The sequence below is a fragment of the Magnolia sinica genome, chromosome 2 (assembly GCF_029962835.1).
Source record: "Magnolia sinica isolate HGM2019 chromosome 2, MsV1, whole genome shotgun sequence".
NCBI classification, from domain to species: domain Eukaryota; kingdom Viridiplantae; phylum Streptophyta; class Magnoliopsida; order Magnoliales; family Magnoliaceae; genus Magnolia; species Magnolia sinica.
The window spans coordinates 126,052,762-126,073,590 of NC_080574.1; the positions used below are offsets into that span (position 1 = coordinate 126,052,762).

The 20,829-nt window shown below is 39.9% G+C and overlaps 1 protein-coding gene across 1 annotated transcript; it reads left to right on the forward strand.

The window, feature by feature from the left end:
* Positions 1 to 11,138, forward strand: LOC131227445 (L-gulonolactone oxidase 2-like). The gene is made up of 4 exons (XM_058223244.1): positions 1 to 666; positions 8,023 to 8,272; positions 8,978 to 9,142; positions 10,377 to 11,138. The coding sequence occupies exons 1-4, from the start codon at positions 1 to 3 to the stop codon at positions 11,105 to 11,107; spliced, it is 1,812 nt and encodes a 603-aa protein (XP_058079227.1). The 3' UTR covers positions 11,108 to 11,138.
* The last annotated feature ends 9,691 nt before the right edge of the window (positions 11,139 to 20,829 follow it).

Below are 20,829 nucleotides of genomic sequence, written 5' to 3' on the forward strand. Positions count from 1 at the left end.
ATGGCTCTTGGTTTACTGGTCTTGGTGATGGTGATAGGTGTGTCCGCCACTCTACCGAGCCAAGTCATCAACTGTTCATCAGGTAGCAACATTAATTGCACCGTGACGAACAGCTACGGCACCTTCTCCGACCGGACCACTTGCCGAGTGGCGGCTGCTGTGTATCCATCAGACGAGATGGAATTGCTACATGCCGTATCGAATGCATCCATGAAAAAGCAAAAGATGAAGGTGGTGACCGTCTACTCTCACGGCATGACCAAGATCTCCTGTCCAGGTGGGCCTAGTGGGACTGGTCTTGCAATAAGCACTGAGCGGTTGAATCATGTGGCTAGCATCGACTCGGCAAGCATGCGCATAACCGTGGAGAGTGGGATAACCATGAGCAGAATCGTAGATGCCGCCGCTCAGGTGGGACTGGCGATCTCACATTCGCCCTACTGGCTAGGACTTACCTTAGGTGGTGTATTGAGTACAGGAGGACATGGGAGTTCGTTATTTGGAAAGGGATCAGCTGTTCATGAGTATGTTGTGGGTATGAGGCTTGTTGTTCCGAGTCCTGAGCCTATCAACGGCTACTATGCGAGGATTGTGGATCTTGGAGAAGATGACCCTGACCTCTTAGCAGCTAAAGTGTCTTTGGGTGTGCTGGGAATCATTTCTCAGGTATGATCTTATACTATTCTATTTCTGATGGAAACAGATTGCCTGTGTGAGCCCCACTGTGATGTGTGTCAAACATCAACACCGTGCATTTGATGGGTTCCCTTTAAGTTATGGGATATCCCAAAAATCAGCCATATACGAACCTCAGGTGAGCCATACCATCTAAAATTATGTGAAGACATGGTTAAAATATATAAAAGCACTTGGTGGGGCCCAACTGATTTTTAGATGCGGCTGAAACTTGGTCTAACCCCTCATCCAAGTGGGACACATACAATGGATGGGCTGGATTTGTGAACCACATCTCGGTGGGCCCATTAAATGATTATGAATGTTTCAATAGGAGGGTAACCCCTCTCAACTCTTGTATGTGGTGTGGCCCACCCAAGTCATGGATTGACTTGATTTTTAAGCCCGTGGCCTCCATGGTACATCTGACTGATGGGGTGGATGTTCGGCGTACATCACGGTGGTGGCTGTGTGAGGTCGGCCTCATTGTTCCATTTCTCTCCATCTCCCTCTGAATATATATATATATATATATATATATATAGGAAAAGGTATTATGCGCTCGGCCTCACGGTTAGCTCCTATGAGGTCGAGCTGTGTGGGCCCCACCGTTATGCGTGTCGACCATCAACACCGTGCATTTGATGGGTACCCTCTAAATTATGGGATATCTCAAAAATTAGCCGTATACGGAACTCAGCTAGGCCATACCATCTAAAATCATGTGAAACACCATTAAAACATATAAAAGCACTTGGTGGGGCCCGCCTAAGTTTTGAATGCTGCTGAAACTTGGTCTAAACCCTCATGCAAGTGGGACACACATAATGGATGGGCTGGATTTGCAAACCTAGGTCCACGATGGAATGGTGCATCTGAATGATGGGTTAGATGTTCGAAATGCATCACGATGGGGACCACACAGCTCGACCTCATGGGACGGACTCTTGAGGTTGAGCGGATAGTACCTTTTCCCATACAGACTTGTGAGGTCGAGCGCATAGTACCTTTTCCCATATATATATATATATATAAGCTTGATCCAAAACTTTTGTGGCCCCAATAAATTCTCAACAGTGGGTGTTCAAATCTTACTATTTTTTTTGTAGTGTGGTCCACCTGACTTTTGGATCAACATAAGCGTTGGGATCATGCCCTGAAATGAGGGGGCAAAACAGGTGGATGGAATGGATAAAACACATACACCGTTGGCCTTTTGGAGATTGTTCCCCATCGTGCCACATGGGTATCCCTGTGGTGGCTGCCGCAGGCAACCCGCTACCATCTCTGATGGGAGGAGAACGTAGCTAATTAGGTGCAGCCCCTGTTCGGCACTGAAGGTAGGCCCACCTTGATGTATGTATTGGATATCCACTCTGACCATCCATCTTGCCAGCTCACTTTAGGGTAATCCCAAAAAATGAAGCAGATCCACATCTCAGACATGGCCACATTCATTCGTGCCCTAAAATGAGCTGGCAAAATGGATGGATAGCCTGGATAAGCAATACATACATCAAAGTGGCCCATGGTCAAGGCCGGAGGCAGTGGCCACACCTAATATGCTCCTAGAGGAGAAATGTTTACATAAGTGTGGATCATTTGTTCCCTGATCAAGGTGGACATCTGACGTAGGGAAGAACATGTTGAGGTCCGGCACCATCTTCCTCAAGGGTTAACTATTCCTAATCCACTGAACTTCTTGGTCTCCTTATAGATATGTCTCGAATCCACGAGAAAAATTAAGAAAATAGAATAATTCTAGAAAATTTGTAAATTAATTGATGACTGAAATCAACCAGCTTACAACCCTTTAAATAGGGATACTAAACCGTGGAAGATGTTTCAAAATTAAACTACAACTAAAATTCTTAGGGGCATTTGGAGCGTGGGATTGAATGGGATTAGGTGGGCGTGGGATTTCAAAACCCAAGATCTGATGGGAAGTCTGTTTGGTGATGATTTGAAATCCCAGATTTTCGAAGCCTGCATTGGACACTGTGTTGAGGGAAGGGATTTGCACAATCCCTCTTGGTCTTTGGGTGGAGTTGCATCATTTCCACGTGCCTTCAGATGGCTCGAAGTGGGATTGAATGAAATCCCACCAAATCCCGGAGTTACAGCGTATATTTCCCTCATTCCAGGCCTACAGACAACACGATCTTCTGTCTTTCTCATTACATCTCTTCCATTGATTCAGATGGGGGGAAATCTAACCCAACCCATACTATAAATTCGGGGGAGAGGAAGAGCAGGTTTCGCCCAACACCTTAAAATCCTTTGCAGGTAGGTGCATGTACTTCTTCTTTTCCGTTTTTTGATTTCCTTGATGCTTCTGCCTGATGACCCTCCTTAGCCGACCGTCCGATTTTCAGGTGGTAAGTGGACCACAATCCAGGAAGCAGTGGTGATCATGTGTCCCATCGTCGAAACATCTCTACATCCCATAGTGTTGTTTTTTAACCATCCAACATTTTGATAATGCCATGTACACCTTTTGATGACCTTCCGAGCAGGCCCACATTGTTATCCAAACATAAACCTGGAGTGGATCATTACGTAATCCATGGGACTGGAACTATACCCAAATGCCACACCACCTTCAAACCTGGGATTCATTTTAAGCCACCTCTCCATCCAAACACGTTCCCATTCAAGCCAACCAACGTGGGATTGAAGACAATCCCTGATAGACCGTGATAATGACATGTTTTGAATCCCATCCCACGCAATCCCATGCACCAAATGTCCCCTTTGAAATCATGACTTAATATAAATAGTAAACTTACTATTTATAGTCGGTCGTGATTTCCACTAGACCTCATGGTTTTCGGCCAAAAATGGTAAGTGTCCTATTTGACTAAACAATGCTATTCTCCAAATTATTCTAAGCACTTTTCATGTTGGACGTAATTCCTAAAGCCCAACACATGAAGAGTTATAATCAAACTAAAACTTATTATAAATAGTAAAAGCAAAAATTAGACCGTCGATCTAATGGAATCTCTCAAATTCGGCACGTCTGATAATTCATTCCGATTTGCGAGATACGCTTGTTCTAAGGTTCTAACAGTCCAAATCACTTTTGTCGCCGACTGGAACTTTTCTAATCCATCTCGGCCAAGAAATTGTCAGCGACCAGCTCTACATCAACATCTTAGTGCAGTGAACATGGAGATCTACTTGATTCACAACCCTTGATTCACTGTTGCGCTGTGTTTTGCTTCCTGACTGAAATTTGTAGATTGATCCCAGTTTTTTATCAGCACAAGATCTACACCTATCATCTGTTGTTAGCTTCAGCAATTGAGATCATTAAGACCTAATTGTCACTGATCTATTGTTGGACTCTAATCTATTGTCTATCCATACAATATGACCAGAAGATCTAGTTATCACTGATTTGGTTATGTTGATCATCTACTTTTTTTTCTGGGTCATTATTATCTCTAAAACTAGTGTATTTGAACACGTGCTACCTGGCTGACGCAGGGATGCGCGACGAGGAGGTCGATGAAACCAACCCAAGACTTATAAAGTAGAGGGACAACCTCTCATAACGAAACAGGTCTTTATTAAACAATATGAGGAAACGGGATATATATACATTAGTTGAAAAGAAAAAATATGTGGAGCCTGTGAACATTTCAGATGATTTAGAACTAGTGTTGTAGGAGTTCAAGGCAGTTGTGTTCGATGAAATCCCTAATAAATTGCCTCCCATACGAGATATATAAAACCACATTGATCCCTTCTCAGGGACAAGTCTAGCTAATTGCCCACATTATCATAAAGAATGTGAGATCTCGAAAGCAAAAGTTAAGGAACTAATTGATACTAGTCAAGTTAAGGAAAGCATGAGTACATATATTGTGTCAGCTCAAGAGCCTAATGTCAAATACAAAAAAGGACTAATAAACATTGACGTCAGAACTTATCTCAGAATCATAAGCATAATTCAAGGATGAGTTTTTGGCAAGTGGAGGAGTCTGACATAAAACATGTCACAGATGTGTTCCTAGCATGGTTAGGCCAAAAGAAGGTAGACCGTAAATTGACTGTAACTTTTGATCCGGGTATCGTTATAGGGTGCACAACCTATCAATCTTTACTGAAATGGGCCATTCAAGGTGAACCGACCCACAAAGTGGGCCATTCTGCGTTTTATAAGAAAGCACGCGCTTTTAGCTTAAAAACAAATTTTTAGGAAAATATTACTATTTTAGTAATTTTGAATTTTTTATTATTTTCCTATTTTAAAAGTTTTAGATAAAAATAACTTGTGATTATACTAGGACTCTTCTAGCAAAAGTTTATTTAGAAATTTTATTTTTAGAAATTAGGCTTTAAAAGAGTTTTAGTATGTTAGGATTTTTATTAGAGTTAGAATTTTGCTATTTTTGGTAATTACAAATTTTAGATTTTTTTTCTATATTAATGGTGTAACAGATTAGACAATTATCAATAAAATTATTTCGAATATTTTAGAATTATTTCTATTTTCTTTTCCCCGTGGATTCGAGAATTCCCTTGAAGGAGTACAGAGAAGTTCCGTGGATTCAGGATAGTTACCCCCCTTGGAAGACGGTGCTCGACCTCACGTCCTTCCCTGCATCACTGGCCCACTTACAGAAACTCTAGCCCACCTCGCAATACGTGCTTGCAACTGTTGCTGGAACATGTTGGCTACCCTCTTCTTTTTACTATTTGTTGGAATGTGTACGCTGCCCCCTACCAGCCAAGGTGAGCCCAAATGGTTGTGGGCCTGCTACTACTTGCCATATTGCAGTAGATGTGATCTGCTGGATTGAATTGTTGGGTCTTGTTGCTTCTAGTTAAATGTTGGTTGTTGGCCGATTGATTTGCTGGAATTTTTGTACTGTCAATATGGGCTCAAATTGTTGTGGGCCCAAGTTGCCGGAACCACATGTTTCTTGACATTGATTTTGATGGACCATCTTCGTTTATTATCTGTGAGCCCAAATCATGTGTGGCCCGTTGTTTAAAAGATTGAAGGGTGTCACTCATTTTGTGGTCCGGTTCATTGTTGGACAGGCCCAGTATGTTAGTTGTGGGCCCAGTTCCTCTTTTCTAAATGTGTTGCTACTACTCTTGGTTTGGGCCATTGAAGACTATTTTTGGGCCTGTTTTGATGTTGGTGGGCCTATTTGGCTAGTTTGATTTCCTGGTTGCTTTGATCCTGAATCTTTCTTAGCCCACTGGCCCAAATTTGTTTGTTATACGCCAGCTTGATATCTTGGACCCATTGATTGTCTATTTTTATGGTGCATTTTGGACTGTGATGTAGGCTGGCCTTTTTTCTATCATTTCCTTAAGTATTATAATAGTTTCTTTGTATAAGGCTCTCCTTGACAAAATATATGATATGACCAATTTTATACAGGGAGTTGATCCATTTCATTTTGGTACACGGCAGTTGGCTTTTACTTGTTTATATACTAACCAGTTGGTTCAAACTTATGCTTGAACTGGGTGGTTATCCCTACCTTATTTACTCTTAATAATTGGCGTGAATACGTTATTTATATTGGACAGTTGGTCCATTCTTAGTTGTGCCGGATACTAGATATGACTGTTCACATCACCAATGGTCACTAAAGTGTCTACTGGCCTGAAGTTTTTCGTCATCTTGTTACCTCCACTACTCGTCACTTAGTTGCTCGCCTCTCGTCACTGTTCGTGCCACTCCATGGCTGACGCAGGGATGAACGTGATGAGGATAACTACTCTAATCCACGGAGCTTCTCTGGACTCCTCACAGAGACTTCTTAAATCCACGAGGAAATAAAGCAGAAAATAGAAATAATTTCTAAGAAATTTGAAATTAATTAATTGATGAATAAAAACGAGTTCACAACCCTTTAAATAGGGGTACCAAGCAATGGGAAAGAAATCAGAATCAAACTACAACTCAAACTCCTAGAATCCGCGACTTACTATAAATAGTAAACTTACTATTTATAGACGGTCATGATGTCTATTAGTGCGCAAGGTTTTCGGCCAAAAATAGTAAGTGTCCTATTTGGCTTGACCAAACTGTTATCCTAATTATTCTAAGCTCTTTTCACGTTGGGCACAACTCCTAAAGCCCGACGGATGAAGAGTTATAATCAAACTAAAACTTACTATTTATAGTAAAAACGAAATTAAAACAGGAAAACGACCGTCGATCCGGGGGTTTTTCGCAAGTCTGGGCTGCGTAACCTGGCATAGCTGGGTTGGTGGCTAAAGTAGCTTATTCTACCCCAAAATCATATATTTTACGTCAGGTAACTCATTCCGGATTGTGAGATACGCCTAATCTAAGGTCCGGCAGTCCGGATCACTTCTGTCGTCGACCGGGCCTTTTCTGATCCATCTTGGCCATGAAACTATCCGCGACCTGCTCTACATCAATGGCCATGTTACTTTTTCTTTTATGCTTTTAAATAAATATTTTATGTATCTCTCCAATGTAAAATTTCTCCTTATAGAGCACCTTGAGTTTGAAAGAGGATGTTAGAGAAGAATTTCTTTCTTTCTTATATTTAGTTATGTTTAGTCATTGTTCCCAACTGAGCTTCATTAGAATACCTCAACTTGAGGGGGAGTATAAAAAATCAAGAGTTAAATAGGTAGCTTTGTTGAATTGAATAAGTAGATTGACTTTAGTCGAATGGAGTCTCGTAGTAGGACCAGCCCATGTTAGGCCTTGTTAGGGCGAACGGCCACATCTGCAGGCTATAACATTATAAAAAGGCTTTAAGATTAGAGTATATCATATACTCTACATCCTCTCCTCCTACATTGCAAGCTCATGTCTTCACCCTCTCTCTACTTATCTGTATTTTTCTCTACCATTGTTGCACATAAGCCCATATATAAGACCACCAACAATCACAAAATCATGTCCAAATTAAGCTCATCATCGAAATACAGTCTAGATTTCACCATGTGATGTCCATGAATTGTTTTGATTAGATCTTCATTATCAAGTCATCCTTTGGTCAATCTGAGTTGTTGAATGTTTTCAGTAATAGAGAATATGATAAATACAATGAAGAATATTGAGATAAGGGAGAGAGAAGATCATATAAGGATAAGCCCTATTCCATCCAAACTCCTCCCATATCCTCTCTATCCCCCACTTTTTATAAAGAATGCATATTCTAATTAAATACATAATTTCTCGAAGAAAAAAAATAGAAAGGGAGGAATAATATTTCTTGTCCATTAAAGCCACCCTCTAGATAATCTAAATTCTTAATTGTATCATGTAGCCATCTTAACCATAAATCAGATGGTTGATGTCATGGTGATTTAATCAACTTGGCAAATGTGGTGCAGGTGACACTTCAACTAGAGCCCATGTTCAAGCGCTCCATCACCAACAGGGTCTCACTGGATGCAGATTTTGAAAACACCATTGCTACGTTCGGTGAGACCACTGAGTACGGCGACATCATTTGGTATCCTTCACAAGCTAAGGTAGTATACCGAGATGACTTTCGTGTTCACACAAGCATAGCCGGAGATGGCAATAATGATATATTCCCGCCACAACTATCGCTGCTCGTTGAGTCGGCTCGTGCAGTAGGTTAGTATTTGTGGATTGATGATGTGATTCTTTGAGTGAGAATAGGTTGAAGAAGCCATTTCATAGCACACTTATGTAATATTCAGGCCATTATTTAGGTAGGTCATTTTGTGACCATGCCATAGCACCAAAAAATGGGGTGGATAATCTCATCAGATGGACCACATGTTCATGTGGAATATCAACATGAAAATGGACCAATGGCCTGTGTTAAACTTACATTTGTGCTCCACCTGATGAGTCGGCCAGTCTGTTTTTGAACGAGCACATGTAACGGTCTCTGGGATATTGCGTATGGTGGTCAGAACCTTTGATTTTTGACCACCATTGAAATAGCTGTTCCATAACCAAGAAAACCAGGCGATCAGACTCATCCTATCAGTGACCATAAAAGGTATAACCATGCACAAATCACAACAATCAGATGGCTATAGTTGTTTTCTTCCGTTTTTAATGTCTAGCCTAGTTTGTGGATGTATGATAGGTGTGGTCGGAAATCTTTTTGTTGGGACCTACCCGAATGGCTGTAAATCTTTTTATGTGAATGAAATCCACGTGGCATGAGTCCACTTCCAAAAAAATAAAAAAAGATGGCTATAGTTGTCCAATCGCTCTGATACTTGGACTATGGCCCATCTATGAAGTGGCCCACAAGAACTAGCATTGTAGTAGTATTAAGTATTGATCTTTTCTCTAACATTTTAGAGGAAACATTCGAAGCGACGGGAAATTCCAAAGGAAAATGTTTACTGTCCAAAATCCAAGTAACGGCGGCACTCCAGGGGGGCAGGGCACTAAAGAACGGTGGGGATTTACTGGGTTTCACAGGTTATCCAGTGATTGGGAATCAGAGCAAGATGCAGGGCTCAGGTTTGTACAATTGGTTCATTCAAATTCTTCCTTGTGCGGCTGTGCCCTGGTAAGACAATGTTATCACTTCTCAAAACATAAGGGCCTGTTTGCATATCATGATAATTGCATAGGTGTGGGTATCAGTGGTTCAAATTCTTCCTAAGTTTCTAATAGTTTGAATTCCTATGTGGGACCCAAGTTGTCCCAACGAGGATGCATCTGAAGAATCCACGCCAGGACCTAAAATTATCCGTGATCGGGCCATTATAGCCATGCAATTAAAGGACTTTTATAAAATGCCACCCATTTTTTGGTTTCATTAAATAGTATCACCTATATTTTTAGATGTCGCTTTATTTTAGCACTTTCTATATATCAAACCTAAGAAACCATCATTAGCCTGTTTCTAAAAATGACAACAGCATCCTTAAAGTAATATTCATGAACATAATTCAGGCTGTTCCATTCGAAAACAGTAGGCAGCTGTGTATATCTAAACTGTTTAATTGTCCGTGGCTAGTAATTTATATGATTCAAAAGTAGGTGGACAGCTATTTGAATCATTTAAAAGTATGTGAACATAGATATGGACCTTTCCAAGATGGAAGTAGGGATGTAGATTGTTCAAGAGTACGTGGACAATATATGGTTCGGTCCATCGATCCTTTCATCAAAATATGCAAATATATGACCATTTTGTAAGAGTATTTTCATCCAATGACGTTCCTTCTTTCGCTTTTTTTTTTTTTTCTTACGAAAAATGGTAGAATAAAGAGACCCATCAAAATGTGGGTGCTGATATCTTAATAAAAAATAAATAAATAAACAAATAAATAAATAAATAACCTTTTGGGTGGTTCCTTGGTAATTATGCATAAAAATGGCTGGCATTTCATACATAAATAAATAAATAAATACCCTAAAAATGAAAAGTGGAACCCTCCTATACTTGAATCCGGTGATATTTGCTCCATGCAACCAAAGTGGAACCCTCCTATAAATTGGACCATTCTCACCTTCCCATTTTACAGGACTTTATTTGAATGGCTGTGATTCACCCTACTACGGTGATACATGGACCATCTGGTGGGACCCTCCTATTCAATTGTATATTGCGATCACAGGTGGGCCCATTTGAACCCTATATAACACACACTGTAATAAGGTACGATAACAAATCATGCTAGCTAGACCACAGCAACTTGCTTCCACACACCATTTTTTTCATTGATAATATGCTTCTCTTAATCAGAATCTTGCATGAAGGGCACTGATGATGAACTACTCACTGCTTGTCCGTGGGACCCACAAATCAAAGGCCCGTTCTTTCACCAAACCGCCTTTAGCATACCTTTAGCCAACGCGACCTCCTTCTTCGTCGACGTGAAGAAACTAAGAGACATGGATCCCACTGCTCTGTGCGGTGCTGAATTGTATGGGGGATTCTTGACGAGGTTTGTTCGGGAATCTACAGCGTATCTCGGGAAGACGACTGATTCATTCCAGATAGACATGACCTATTACCGATCCCGCGACCCAAATGAGCCTCGGCTTCATGAAGATGTATTTGAAGAGATTGAGCAAATGGCATTTTTCAAATACAATGGACTTCCTCATTGGGGGAAGAATAGGAACGTTGGTTTTCATGGGGTGAGAGATAAGTTAGGGCCGAAAGGTGATATGTTTATACAAGTGATGGAGAGGTATGATCCAGACGGTTTGTTTTCTTCTGAATGGACGGATGGGATCTTAGGATTGCGTGGGGCTGGAGTGTTGATCGAGAAGAATGGCTGTGCACTTGAAGGATTGTGTATATGCTCGATGCATGAACATTGTGCACCACACAAGGGCTACTATTGTCGTCAGGGGCGTGTATTTACTGAAGCTCGTGTGTGTCGGAAAATCGACATCTCTCAGGCTAATCGAATGGATGATGCTTGCTGGGACCATGCGGATGACTTGTCACGTGTGTGGGACATCTGAGCCGTGAACGGGATGGTTCATCCGTGAAGATTATTTGGACCAATGGTTACGACGAATATGTTATAATAAATATGTGACCCACTTTATGCACTGTCGGATGTTCCATGCACATGCCAGGTTAGCATGTCAGGCAAATATATATATATATATATATATATATATATGTTTGTTGTAACTATCATTAAAAGTAGGATTGTTATGTGTTCCCCCGTATGAATTGACTGAGGGAAGTTGGCATATGAGGATGAGATTAAATATACTAGTATGTTTGGGTTAGATGAACGAATTATCATAGAAATTTGCTCTTTCTCGTCGATTGGTGTTTTCATGCTGACAGTCATGGCTCTCCATCTTCCAATGTAGGCACACAATTACTTATCGCTTCTTTGCCTGAGTTCATCTAGGTTTGCTCTCCTAGGTGCCATGTTTAAGTTATAGGCAAAGTGATCCACGGAGGCTTGGGAAAGATCTTCCCATGTCCTGATTTTGTGATAATCCAAAGCCATATACTAGCTGAGTTCATCCTCTTTCTGGGATTTCTAAAATAGTCATATTAGGGCTCAGCCATCTCCTGTAAAGCATCAAGCTTGCCGAAGAAAGCTTTGAGGTGCACGGTGGGACATCTCACTCCATCATACTTTTAAAATTTTGGCATCTCAAAGTTGATGCATATCCTGGCATTAGGGAAGGGATAAAGATCCCTAAACTTAATGGAAGTGAGTTCCACCCCATGTTATTATTGTAGTTCATTTCGCATGAGCTAACCCTCGAAATGTTCGCTAAGTTGGTCTATTTCAGAAGCCTGCTAAGGTGGCGGTCATGCCCCTTGCGAGATTCAGCTCACCTCCTCTTCATAGTGATCCACCTCCGTGCCTTGCCCAAGCGTTGATGTGGGTTGTGTTAGTTGATGAATGACTAGGTGAGGAGGTGAAAATGAGGTTTCAACTGTTCACACCTCAAGTATAGGGTTGTGATGTAGTAATAATCTCAATAAGAATGAGGAACCTTGTCCGTAACCTGAAAGTAACCAGAACTAGAACTAGAAGAATATGAAATCTAAATCAAGTGAATATGAGAAAATAATGGTGGAATATTAATCTAAAACTTGTAAATTCAAAGGTAGGAAACTAGGGTGTCAAGGATCCACTTATAGAGATCAGGGAGATCTACGTTTGATTCATGAACTCCACTGGACTTCGAGTCCTATCTTCATCCAGTTGAAAGATGTATCACTAAAACCAACTCTGAACTTCCTTTGATCTAGCTTTCAAGAGATGAGAGGTATGAGAATTAGAGTTGATTCCATCACAAAACAATGCCCATAAGACAAAGTAAACAACAAAGTAAACCAATCCACAACCAATCTATGAGATGCATGAATGTTAAGAAGGATTCCATCATCCAACCATGTCCAAGGGGCAATGGTAAACAAGAGGGCTTCCTATCTTCACAATCAAAATAATGAAAAGGAAATACTCAAAGCCAACGCAGATCTATTGTAATTTAAGTCACAACAAACCATTAAAACTAAAGGAATTCTTTATCATCAAACTAGAATCAACATCAGTTCATAAACATAAATCCATGCCGTAGAATACTATCCATCACACCACAAGCTTCACCTCTTAGCCCTAGCTAAGAGGTCTAGTTAATCAAGGACATGATTAGACTAAAATCTCTTAGAAAAAATTCATAACCAGAAAGGAATTAAAGAGAAAGGAAGAAAACTCTTGATCTTTGGCCAACCACGTCTCTCTCTCTCTCTCTTTATGCTTCACACGTCCAGATCTGATCCCACGTAGATCTGATCCCACGTCCAAGAGATGCCTTTCTCTCTCTCTTTCTCCTCCTTTTATAGAGGTTTAGGTCGGCTGGAAGGGAGCTTTCGCGGCCAGCTGCATGCCTCAGCCAAGAAAACCGTCTGCGTAACCTATTTTCGCAACCAAGAAATGCATGGAAAAACTTCCACTTTCCTCATATTTTTTCCAAAGAAATAACGTCCATTGGGGGGTTTTTAGACGAGTTACACGATGGACGGTTTGGATCATCAATATGATCAAAGATAGTGAGACACAAACGGCCAGAAAATTCAGTTTTCCACGGACGTGCGTAGGCTTACGCACGTACAAGCGCTGACATGTTTGGTGGACCCCATATTGATGTTTTCTAAGAAATCCGATCCGTTCATTAGATTCCTGGCAAAAACCCCTCTGGAAGAAGTGGTTTTTATCAGATTTTTGTACGGTCCAATATATCTAACCAACTCACCAACCATCCTGTGTTTTCTAACGATCCACGTGTCTACGTGCGTAAGAGACAAAAATGCCACCTAAAAGAGGGTCAAGTCCCATCTCTTGAACGAATGGACGGTCCGGATCATGAAACAGGATGATAAGCGGGGCCCACAAGTAATAAACGGTCGGACAGCATCCGCCCGCTGGCGGACGTTGTTGTTTTGGAAGAAAACGTCAGTCAGCCCTGCACTGACCAACCTTGAGTATTACGGTGCGCGGCGTGTGCACGTGTGCTCTGTGCACACGCCACTCAAGATAAGGTCCACTTTGACGTTTTATGAGAAATACATTCCGTCCATCCATTTTTTCATCCTCTTTAAGGGGTTGAGACCAAATTTGAAGTATATCCTGGTATCAGGTGGGCTCCAAATTAGGATTTAAGGGGCTGATCTGTCTGTTGAGCTACTTCCATAAGGATCCAATGGCTAAAATTTGACGTGTACAGTTAATTTATGGTCCTCATGCTATATATAAATTTTTGAGTTGAATAGATGATGAGAACCCTGTGATCTTATATTCTGGATGATTTTCAAGCTCATTTAACGTGAGTGGCGTGATTTTCTTGGATCTCTTGCATGTAAATTCTTTGATCTCGATCCCCTGCAGTCTGCCCCTTACCTTGGTGATTTATGAGCATTAAATATAGGCTTTTAGTACTCTTTTAAGTCTAAGCTCCTAAATTCACCTTGTAACAAAAAATATGATTAAAATATACCATTAAACAGTATCATGTTCGTAAAAGCAGGTAATAACTGGGGTCTAATATGCAATATTTGACCCTCAACACAACCCTCAACCAGCATTTTGTTAGTCCCGTGCAAAGTTGCAAAAAATAAGTTGAGAACTACAGCATAATTTCTATATATTCAAGTGAATTTTGCAAAACAATCCAGATACGAAAATTCTAGGATTCATGAATGTTGGGTATTACTTTCTCCTAAACTCAAGCGCACGGTAAACTTCATAATCTAGTTCAAAGTAATAATCCATCGATTAGAAAAAGTCTACATTGAGTTACATGGGTGTATAGTGTAATCTCGGCGTATCAACATTTAGATTCACTTCTCTATTTCATGATATCATTGGTAACCAACAAGAGAATTCATGACAACCAAAAACGTAAACCAAAACTTGCCTCATAGATCATCCTACCAACTTTTGATTTTTTCATTAAAAATAAAGCAAAGGAGGGGAATCAAATCCTCAACTATAGGGAGCAACCCAACCCTTTCAATTCTTCTTTATAAGCATGATGGTAAAATTTCTCAGGCTGATTCCTTTCATGCTTAGTGATTACCAAGTTAATCCTTCAATATCGAACTGAAACCTCAATGTGTAAACGAGATGTAATATGTGAAATCATGATTCAATCAATGTTTACAACTTCTAATCATGGATTGATAATTCGAACTCAACTGTGGAATCTATCAGATAACTAAATCTAAGAGACGTAAATCCCCAACACTCCGTATCATATACTTCTCAAATCACGACTATCTTTTAAAATCACTTCGAATTCACAAGAATTTCTAGAAAAATTTATTAAAAAAATTATAATTTCACAATTTTTGCTAAAGACCAAAAAAACACTGATTAGGTAACCTAATCTCCCACTCCCAACCTAAAATCTACATTGTCCTTAATGTAAAAGATATGAGCATACAATGCACATGAGACCATGAAATTGAAAGAGAAGTGATGGGAAGATAGTACCTGACGAGGAGATTAAATAGCTTCTTTCAAAGAGATCTCAGCATGAAAGCGGGTCAGCACAAGAGTGAAATCAACGAAAACAAACTAACCTAATGGCATAAAACTGACTATCCTAGAACGGCATAAAGAAAACTACCCTAGTCCTATGAAAGCAACAAATTCTAATCCTCAACTATGAAAGCATGGAAAATCTACTCAGTCATGCATCTAGGTTCTTCCTTAGGCCAGTATCTTGGTAAATTTCTCAGAAGATTTCTTAACAAGATCATCTAGAAGCCCTTTTTACAATAAGCTTGGATGTCCAGGAGCATGAATGTCCAGAAAAATTGATGGACCTCAGCATAAAGTTTCTTTTTAATCTTCTGAAGTATCCAAAGTATATACGATTCACCTGTGGCAAAAAAAAATTGAAGTTAATACACCATGATGAATTAGAGACTACAAGTAGATGAAGTTCAGAAAAATTCGTAGTAGGTGGTGTAGTCTCAACACACATCGAAGTTTCAATTTTTGGTTCAATTCTCAGCTCCTCCTCCCTTAATGGTAAACATTCATTATCTGGGGGAGGAGGTACTTCAGAATAAGGGTTCTCTTGATCCGTGACAACTACCGAGATATTGTCTTGTGAGGCATCCACTATTTCTTGTATCATGGGATCGTTTAAATCTGCAAAGTGTGCCAAGCAATCATCCAAAGAGTAGAAACATTCAGTCGAAAGGAGTTTATTCATCCTATCGAGATCTGTAATGACATGCTCAATAACTCCTTTATCTTTTCCGAGAGTAGAAATGAGCATACTCTCTTGTTGCTGCCCAAGGCGGAAAGAAATCACCACCTGGTATGTCTCATCTTAACCTAAATAGTCATATTTCAAATCAGAGGGCAAAAGTTTTAGGTCAAGCTTCGGTGCTTTGAAGTTAAATGGTAGAGGCACTACATCGGTTTGGGGCAACTCTTCAAATTGTGGCCTCCACCGATTAATTTCAAGTACCGGTGCAGTATCAAGCATGACACTCATCTCCCTAATCATGTCATCATTAAAATCATAGGAGTGGGCCAGGCACATCTCTAGAGGGTCAGAGGATAAGGGTAGAGGCGTTCTATCTTCTACGAAAGAGTCAATCATGTTAATGTCGTGGAAATCGTTATCATCCTCCAACTGTCTGCCATTATTGAAAAAAATATTTAACCCCAATGTCATATTCCCGAAAGACATACTCATGACTCAATTCCTGCAATTGATGATTGCGTTTGAAGTGGCAAGGAATGGGCGACTAAGAATTATGGGAATCTGAGCACTCATGTTACTGATGGGTTCTGTATCTAGGACGATAAAATCTACTGGATAGTAGAATCTGTCAACCTGGACCAACAAATCTTCGATTACCCCTCTCGGTACACGAACTGAGCGATCGGCAAGTTGTAATATGGTTGAGGTGGGTTTTAATTCACCAAAACCTAACTATTTGTACATCAAGTAAGGAATCAGATTTACGGTCGCTCTTAAGTCAAGAAATGCATGCGCAATTTGATAGTTCCCGAATATATATGATATGGTTGGGCTACCGAAATCTTTGAATTTCTGCGGCACATCTTATTTTAGGATGGCACTCACTTTCTCAGTCAAGAAGATCTTCTTTTGAATATTTTTGCATCTTTTGGTTGTACACAAGTCTTTCAGAAATTTGACATATGAAGGTATTTGTTTTACGGCATCAAGTAGAGGAATATTGACCTTCACTTGTTTCAACACCTCTAGAATATCCTAAGAGTTAGAAAGAGGTTTTGGTGCAACAAATCGTTGGGTAAATGGAGCAACTAGCTTGTCTTAAAGTTCCAGTTCTAATTCTTGTGCAGCAATGTCAGGTCTATCATTGTTATCCTCTTCCGGGTCCTTAGGCTTTTCAGCCCTAACCGGAATGGTTTTGTCAATGGTCTTCCCACTCCTAAGACTGGTGATAAATTTAGCCTACTCCATCTTATCTAAAGAGCTTGGATCACTTATCTCATATTACGGTTTGGGATTGGGGAGAGGTTGAGCAGGAAGCATCCCCTTTCCCCCAATCATTATGTGTGACTCTATCCTTTGAATGGATGATGTAAGTGATCGTATTGCTGATCTGATATCTTGGTTGAATAGCTCTTGGCCTTGAATGTGTTTTAAAACTGGATCCTCTTGAGGTTTCCCTTGTTTGGAATTTAATTGAAGAAACCTTGAGGGGTAGCAGTTTGTCCATTCCTCCAACTGAAGTTTGGATTATTTCTCCAACTACGATTATACATATTAGAGGTGGGTCCATTGAAAGGTCTTTAGTAATTATTTATGCACAGTCAGTACCTCTTAAAAGGCAAATATGGTTGGATAATTTTCAGTTGTGTGACTATTACAACCATAAACACCGCAAACAACTTCCTTACCCTTATCCTTCCTTGATTCCATGGCCTCAAATTTTTTTATGAGATTAGCTACTTTAACATTAATATCATCATCCTCTTTCAGCAAGTATACTCTGCCCCTTTCCTTTGATTGAGTGGGCCTAGAAGGGGTATTTGATTTTGGGTATGTGTCCCATGATTGTGCATTTTCAGCAAGTCCATCTAAGTAATCCCACACATCATTGACATTTTTATTTATAAATTTTTCATTGCACATTGTCTCGACCAATTAGCACATGGAAGATGTCAGCCCATCATAGAAAAAGTGCGTAATGCGCCACGTTTCAAATCCATGTTATGGGCAAGAACTGACAAGATCCTTAAACTGCTCCCAACATTAGAAGAATGTTTCATCCTCCTTTGGGCGAAGTTCATGATTGACTTTCTAAGGGCGTTCGTTTTATGATATGAAAAAAATTTCTTTATGAACTCCCTTGTCATGTCATTCCATATGTCAATAGATCGGGGACGTAGTGAATGTAACCACGTCTTAGCTTTCTCTTTCAAAGAAAAGGAAAAGAGTTTCAGCCTGACCGTGTCCTAAGACACGTTAGGAAAGTATAAAGTGGCTATAATTTCATCAAACTCTTTCAAGTATAGATATGGATTTTCATATTCAAGTCCATGAAATTTTGGAAGGAGTTGGATCACCCCTGGCTTGATATTCATGTGTCCCATATTTTTTGAAAAAACCATGCATGAGGACGTACTCACCCCCGCCTGTTGTAAATAGTCTCATAAAGTATGAGGAGGGGGTGCTTGATGCACCTCATTCTCATCCTAGATGTCCTCCACCCTAGGTTAGGGTAGAAGAGGTTGGTTTACAGTCATTACTTCAATTAACTCAGGGGATCTCAACCGGTGTCTAGTTCTGCGATGGATAGTTAACCCCTCAACCAATCCTCCTTCAGTTAAGAGACGTCGAGTGTTGTCACGAACCCACTTGGGCATGAAGCACTCGCAGGCCTCAATTCAGATTCTAAACCTAACCTAAAAGAAAGGAAGGAAGTAAAAATCTAGAAATAAAGAGAAAAGAGTTTGGAAAGAAGTTACCAAATTTAAAGTTCCTAAATTAAAGACCTACAAAACAAACCAAAACAAGTTAGTTTCTAGAAATAGAAAGTCTACAGTTATAAAGTTCTTAAAATAGAAATAGAAAGTTTTTAAACTAATTAGGAAAGTTCTAAACCTAAATAGAAATTAAGAAAGTTTATCAAAATAAAAGAAATTCTAGAATTAGAAAGTTTCTAAAAATAAAATAAAGGAAAGATAAGTTAGTTTCTAAGAGTAGAAAAAGTTTCTAAAAAGGGAAATAACTAACCTAGGTTTTAAAAATTAATTAGAAAAGTCCTAACCTAGAATTTGAAAGTAAATTAGTTTTTAAAAATAATAAAAGAAATCCTAAAATAGAAAATGTCTATAAAAAAAATAGAAAAGAGAACCTAATTTAAAAATAGAAGATGGAAAAACTAGGAAATTAGAAAGGGATTACCAATTTAGAAGGTCTATTTTAGAATCCTACAAAACAAGAAAGTTAGGTTAGTTTCTAGAAATCAAATAAAAAAAACATAAATCTAGAAAAATCATAATCTTAACCTAATTCTAAAACTAGCTAATCCCAGAAAAACGGAACCGTCAGTCCCCGGCAACGACGCAAAAAACTTGTTCACACCCCAAGTATAGAGTTGTGATGTAGTAATAATCTCGATAAGAGGTCGAATCCACAGGGACTGAACCTTGTACGTAATCTAAAAGTAACCAGAACAAGAACTTGAAGAAGAAGAAATCTAAATTAAGTGAATATTAGGGAATAATGGTGAAATATTAATCTAAAACTTGAAAATTCAAAGGTAGGAAACTAGGGTGCCAAGGATCCACTTATATAAATCAGGGAGATCTACGCTTGATTCATGAACTCAACTGGACTTCGAGTCCCATCTTCATCTAATTGAAAGACATATCACTAAAACCGACTCTAAACTTCATTTGATCTAGCTTTCAAGAGATGAGAGGTATGAGAATTAGAGTTGATTCCATTACAAAACCATGCCCATGAGACAGAGTAAACAATAGAGTAAACCAATCCACAACCAATTTACGAGATGCATGAATGTTAGGAAGGATTCCATCATCCAACCATGTCCAAGGGGCAATGGTGAACAACAGGGTTTCCTATCTTCACAATCAAAATAATGAAAAGGAAATACTCAAAGCCATCGTAAATCTATTATAATTTTAGTCACAACAAACCATTAAAAACTAAAGACATTCCTTATAATCAAACTAGAATCAACATCAGTTCAAAAACATGAATCCAAGCCGTAAAATACTACCCATCACGCCACAAGCTTCACCTCTTAGCCCTATCTAAGAGGTCTAGCTAATCAAGGACATGATTAGACTAAAATCTCTTAGGAAAAATTCATAACCAGAAAGGAAGAAAACTCCTGATCTTTAGCCAGCCACGTCTCTCTCTCTCTCTTTATGCTTCACACATCCAGATCTGATCCCACTTCCAAGAGATGCATCTCTCTCTCTTTCTCCTCCTTTTATAGAGGTTTAGGTTGGCTGGAATGGAGCTTTCGCGGCCAGCTGCGTGCGTTAGCCAAAAAAATGTCTACGTAACCTATTTTCGCAACTAAGAAACGCATGGAAAAACTTCTACTTTCCTCACATTTTTTTCAAAGAAATAACGTCCCTTAGGGCGTTTTTGGACGAGCTACACGATGTACGATTTGGATCATCAATATGATCAAAGATAGTGGGCCAAAAATGGCCGAAAAATCTGATTTTCCATGGACGTGTGTAGGCTTACGCACGTATACACGTTGACGTGTTCGGTGGCATATTGATGTTTTCTGAGAAATTCGACCCGTTCATTAGATTCCTGGCAAAACCAGTCGAGAAGGAGTGGTTTTTATCAAGTTTTGGTGCGGTCCACTGTATCAAACCAACTCGCCGTCCATCCTACGTTTTCTGACAATACACGTGTGTACATGCGTAATACACAAAAAGGCCACCTAGAAGAGTGTCACGCCCCCCTCTCTGGAGCGAATGGATGGTCCGGATCATGCAACCGGATGATGGGTGGGGTACACAAGCAAGAAACAGTCGGACAGCGTCTGCCCGCTGGTGGACGCTGTTGTTTTGGAATAAAACGTCGGTCAGCCCTGCACTGACCGACCTTGAGTATTACGGTGCTCGGCGTGTGCACATGTGCTCTGTGCACACGCCACTCAAGATGGGGTCCACTTTGATGTTTTATGAGAAATTCATTCC

Excerpts from the sequence above, each read along its gene's own strand:
- LOC131227445 (XM_058223244.1), top strand. The coding sequence starts at position 1 with ATGGCTCTTGGTTTACTGGTCTTGGTGATGGTGATAGGTGTGTCCGCC. Across the intron at positions 667-8,022 it reads TGCTGGGAATCATTTCTCAG|GTGACACTTCAACTAGAGCC; the intron begins GTATGATCTTAT and ends AATGTGGTGCAG. Across the intron at positions 9,143-10,376 it reads GAGCAAGATGCAGGGCTCAG|AATCTTGCATGAAGGGCACT; the intron begins GTTTGTACAATT and ends TCTCTTAATCAG.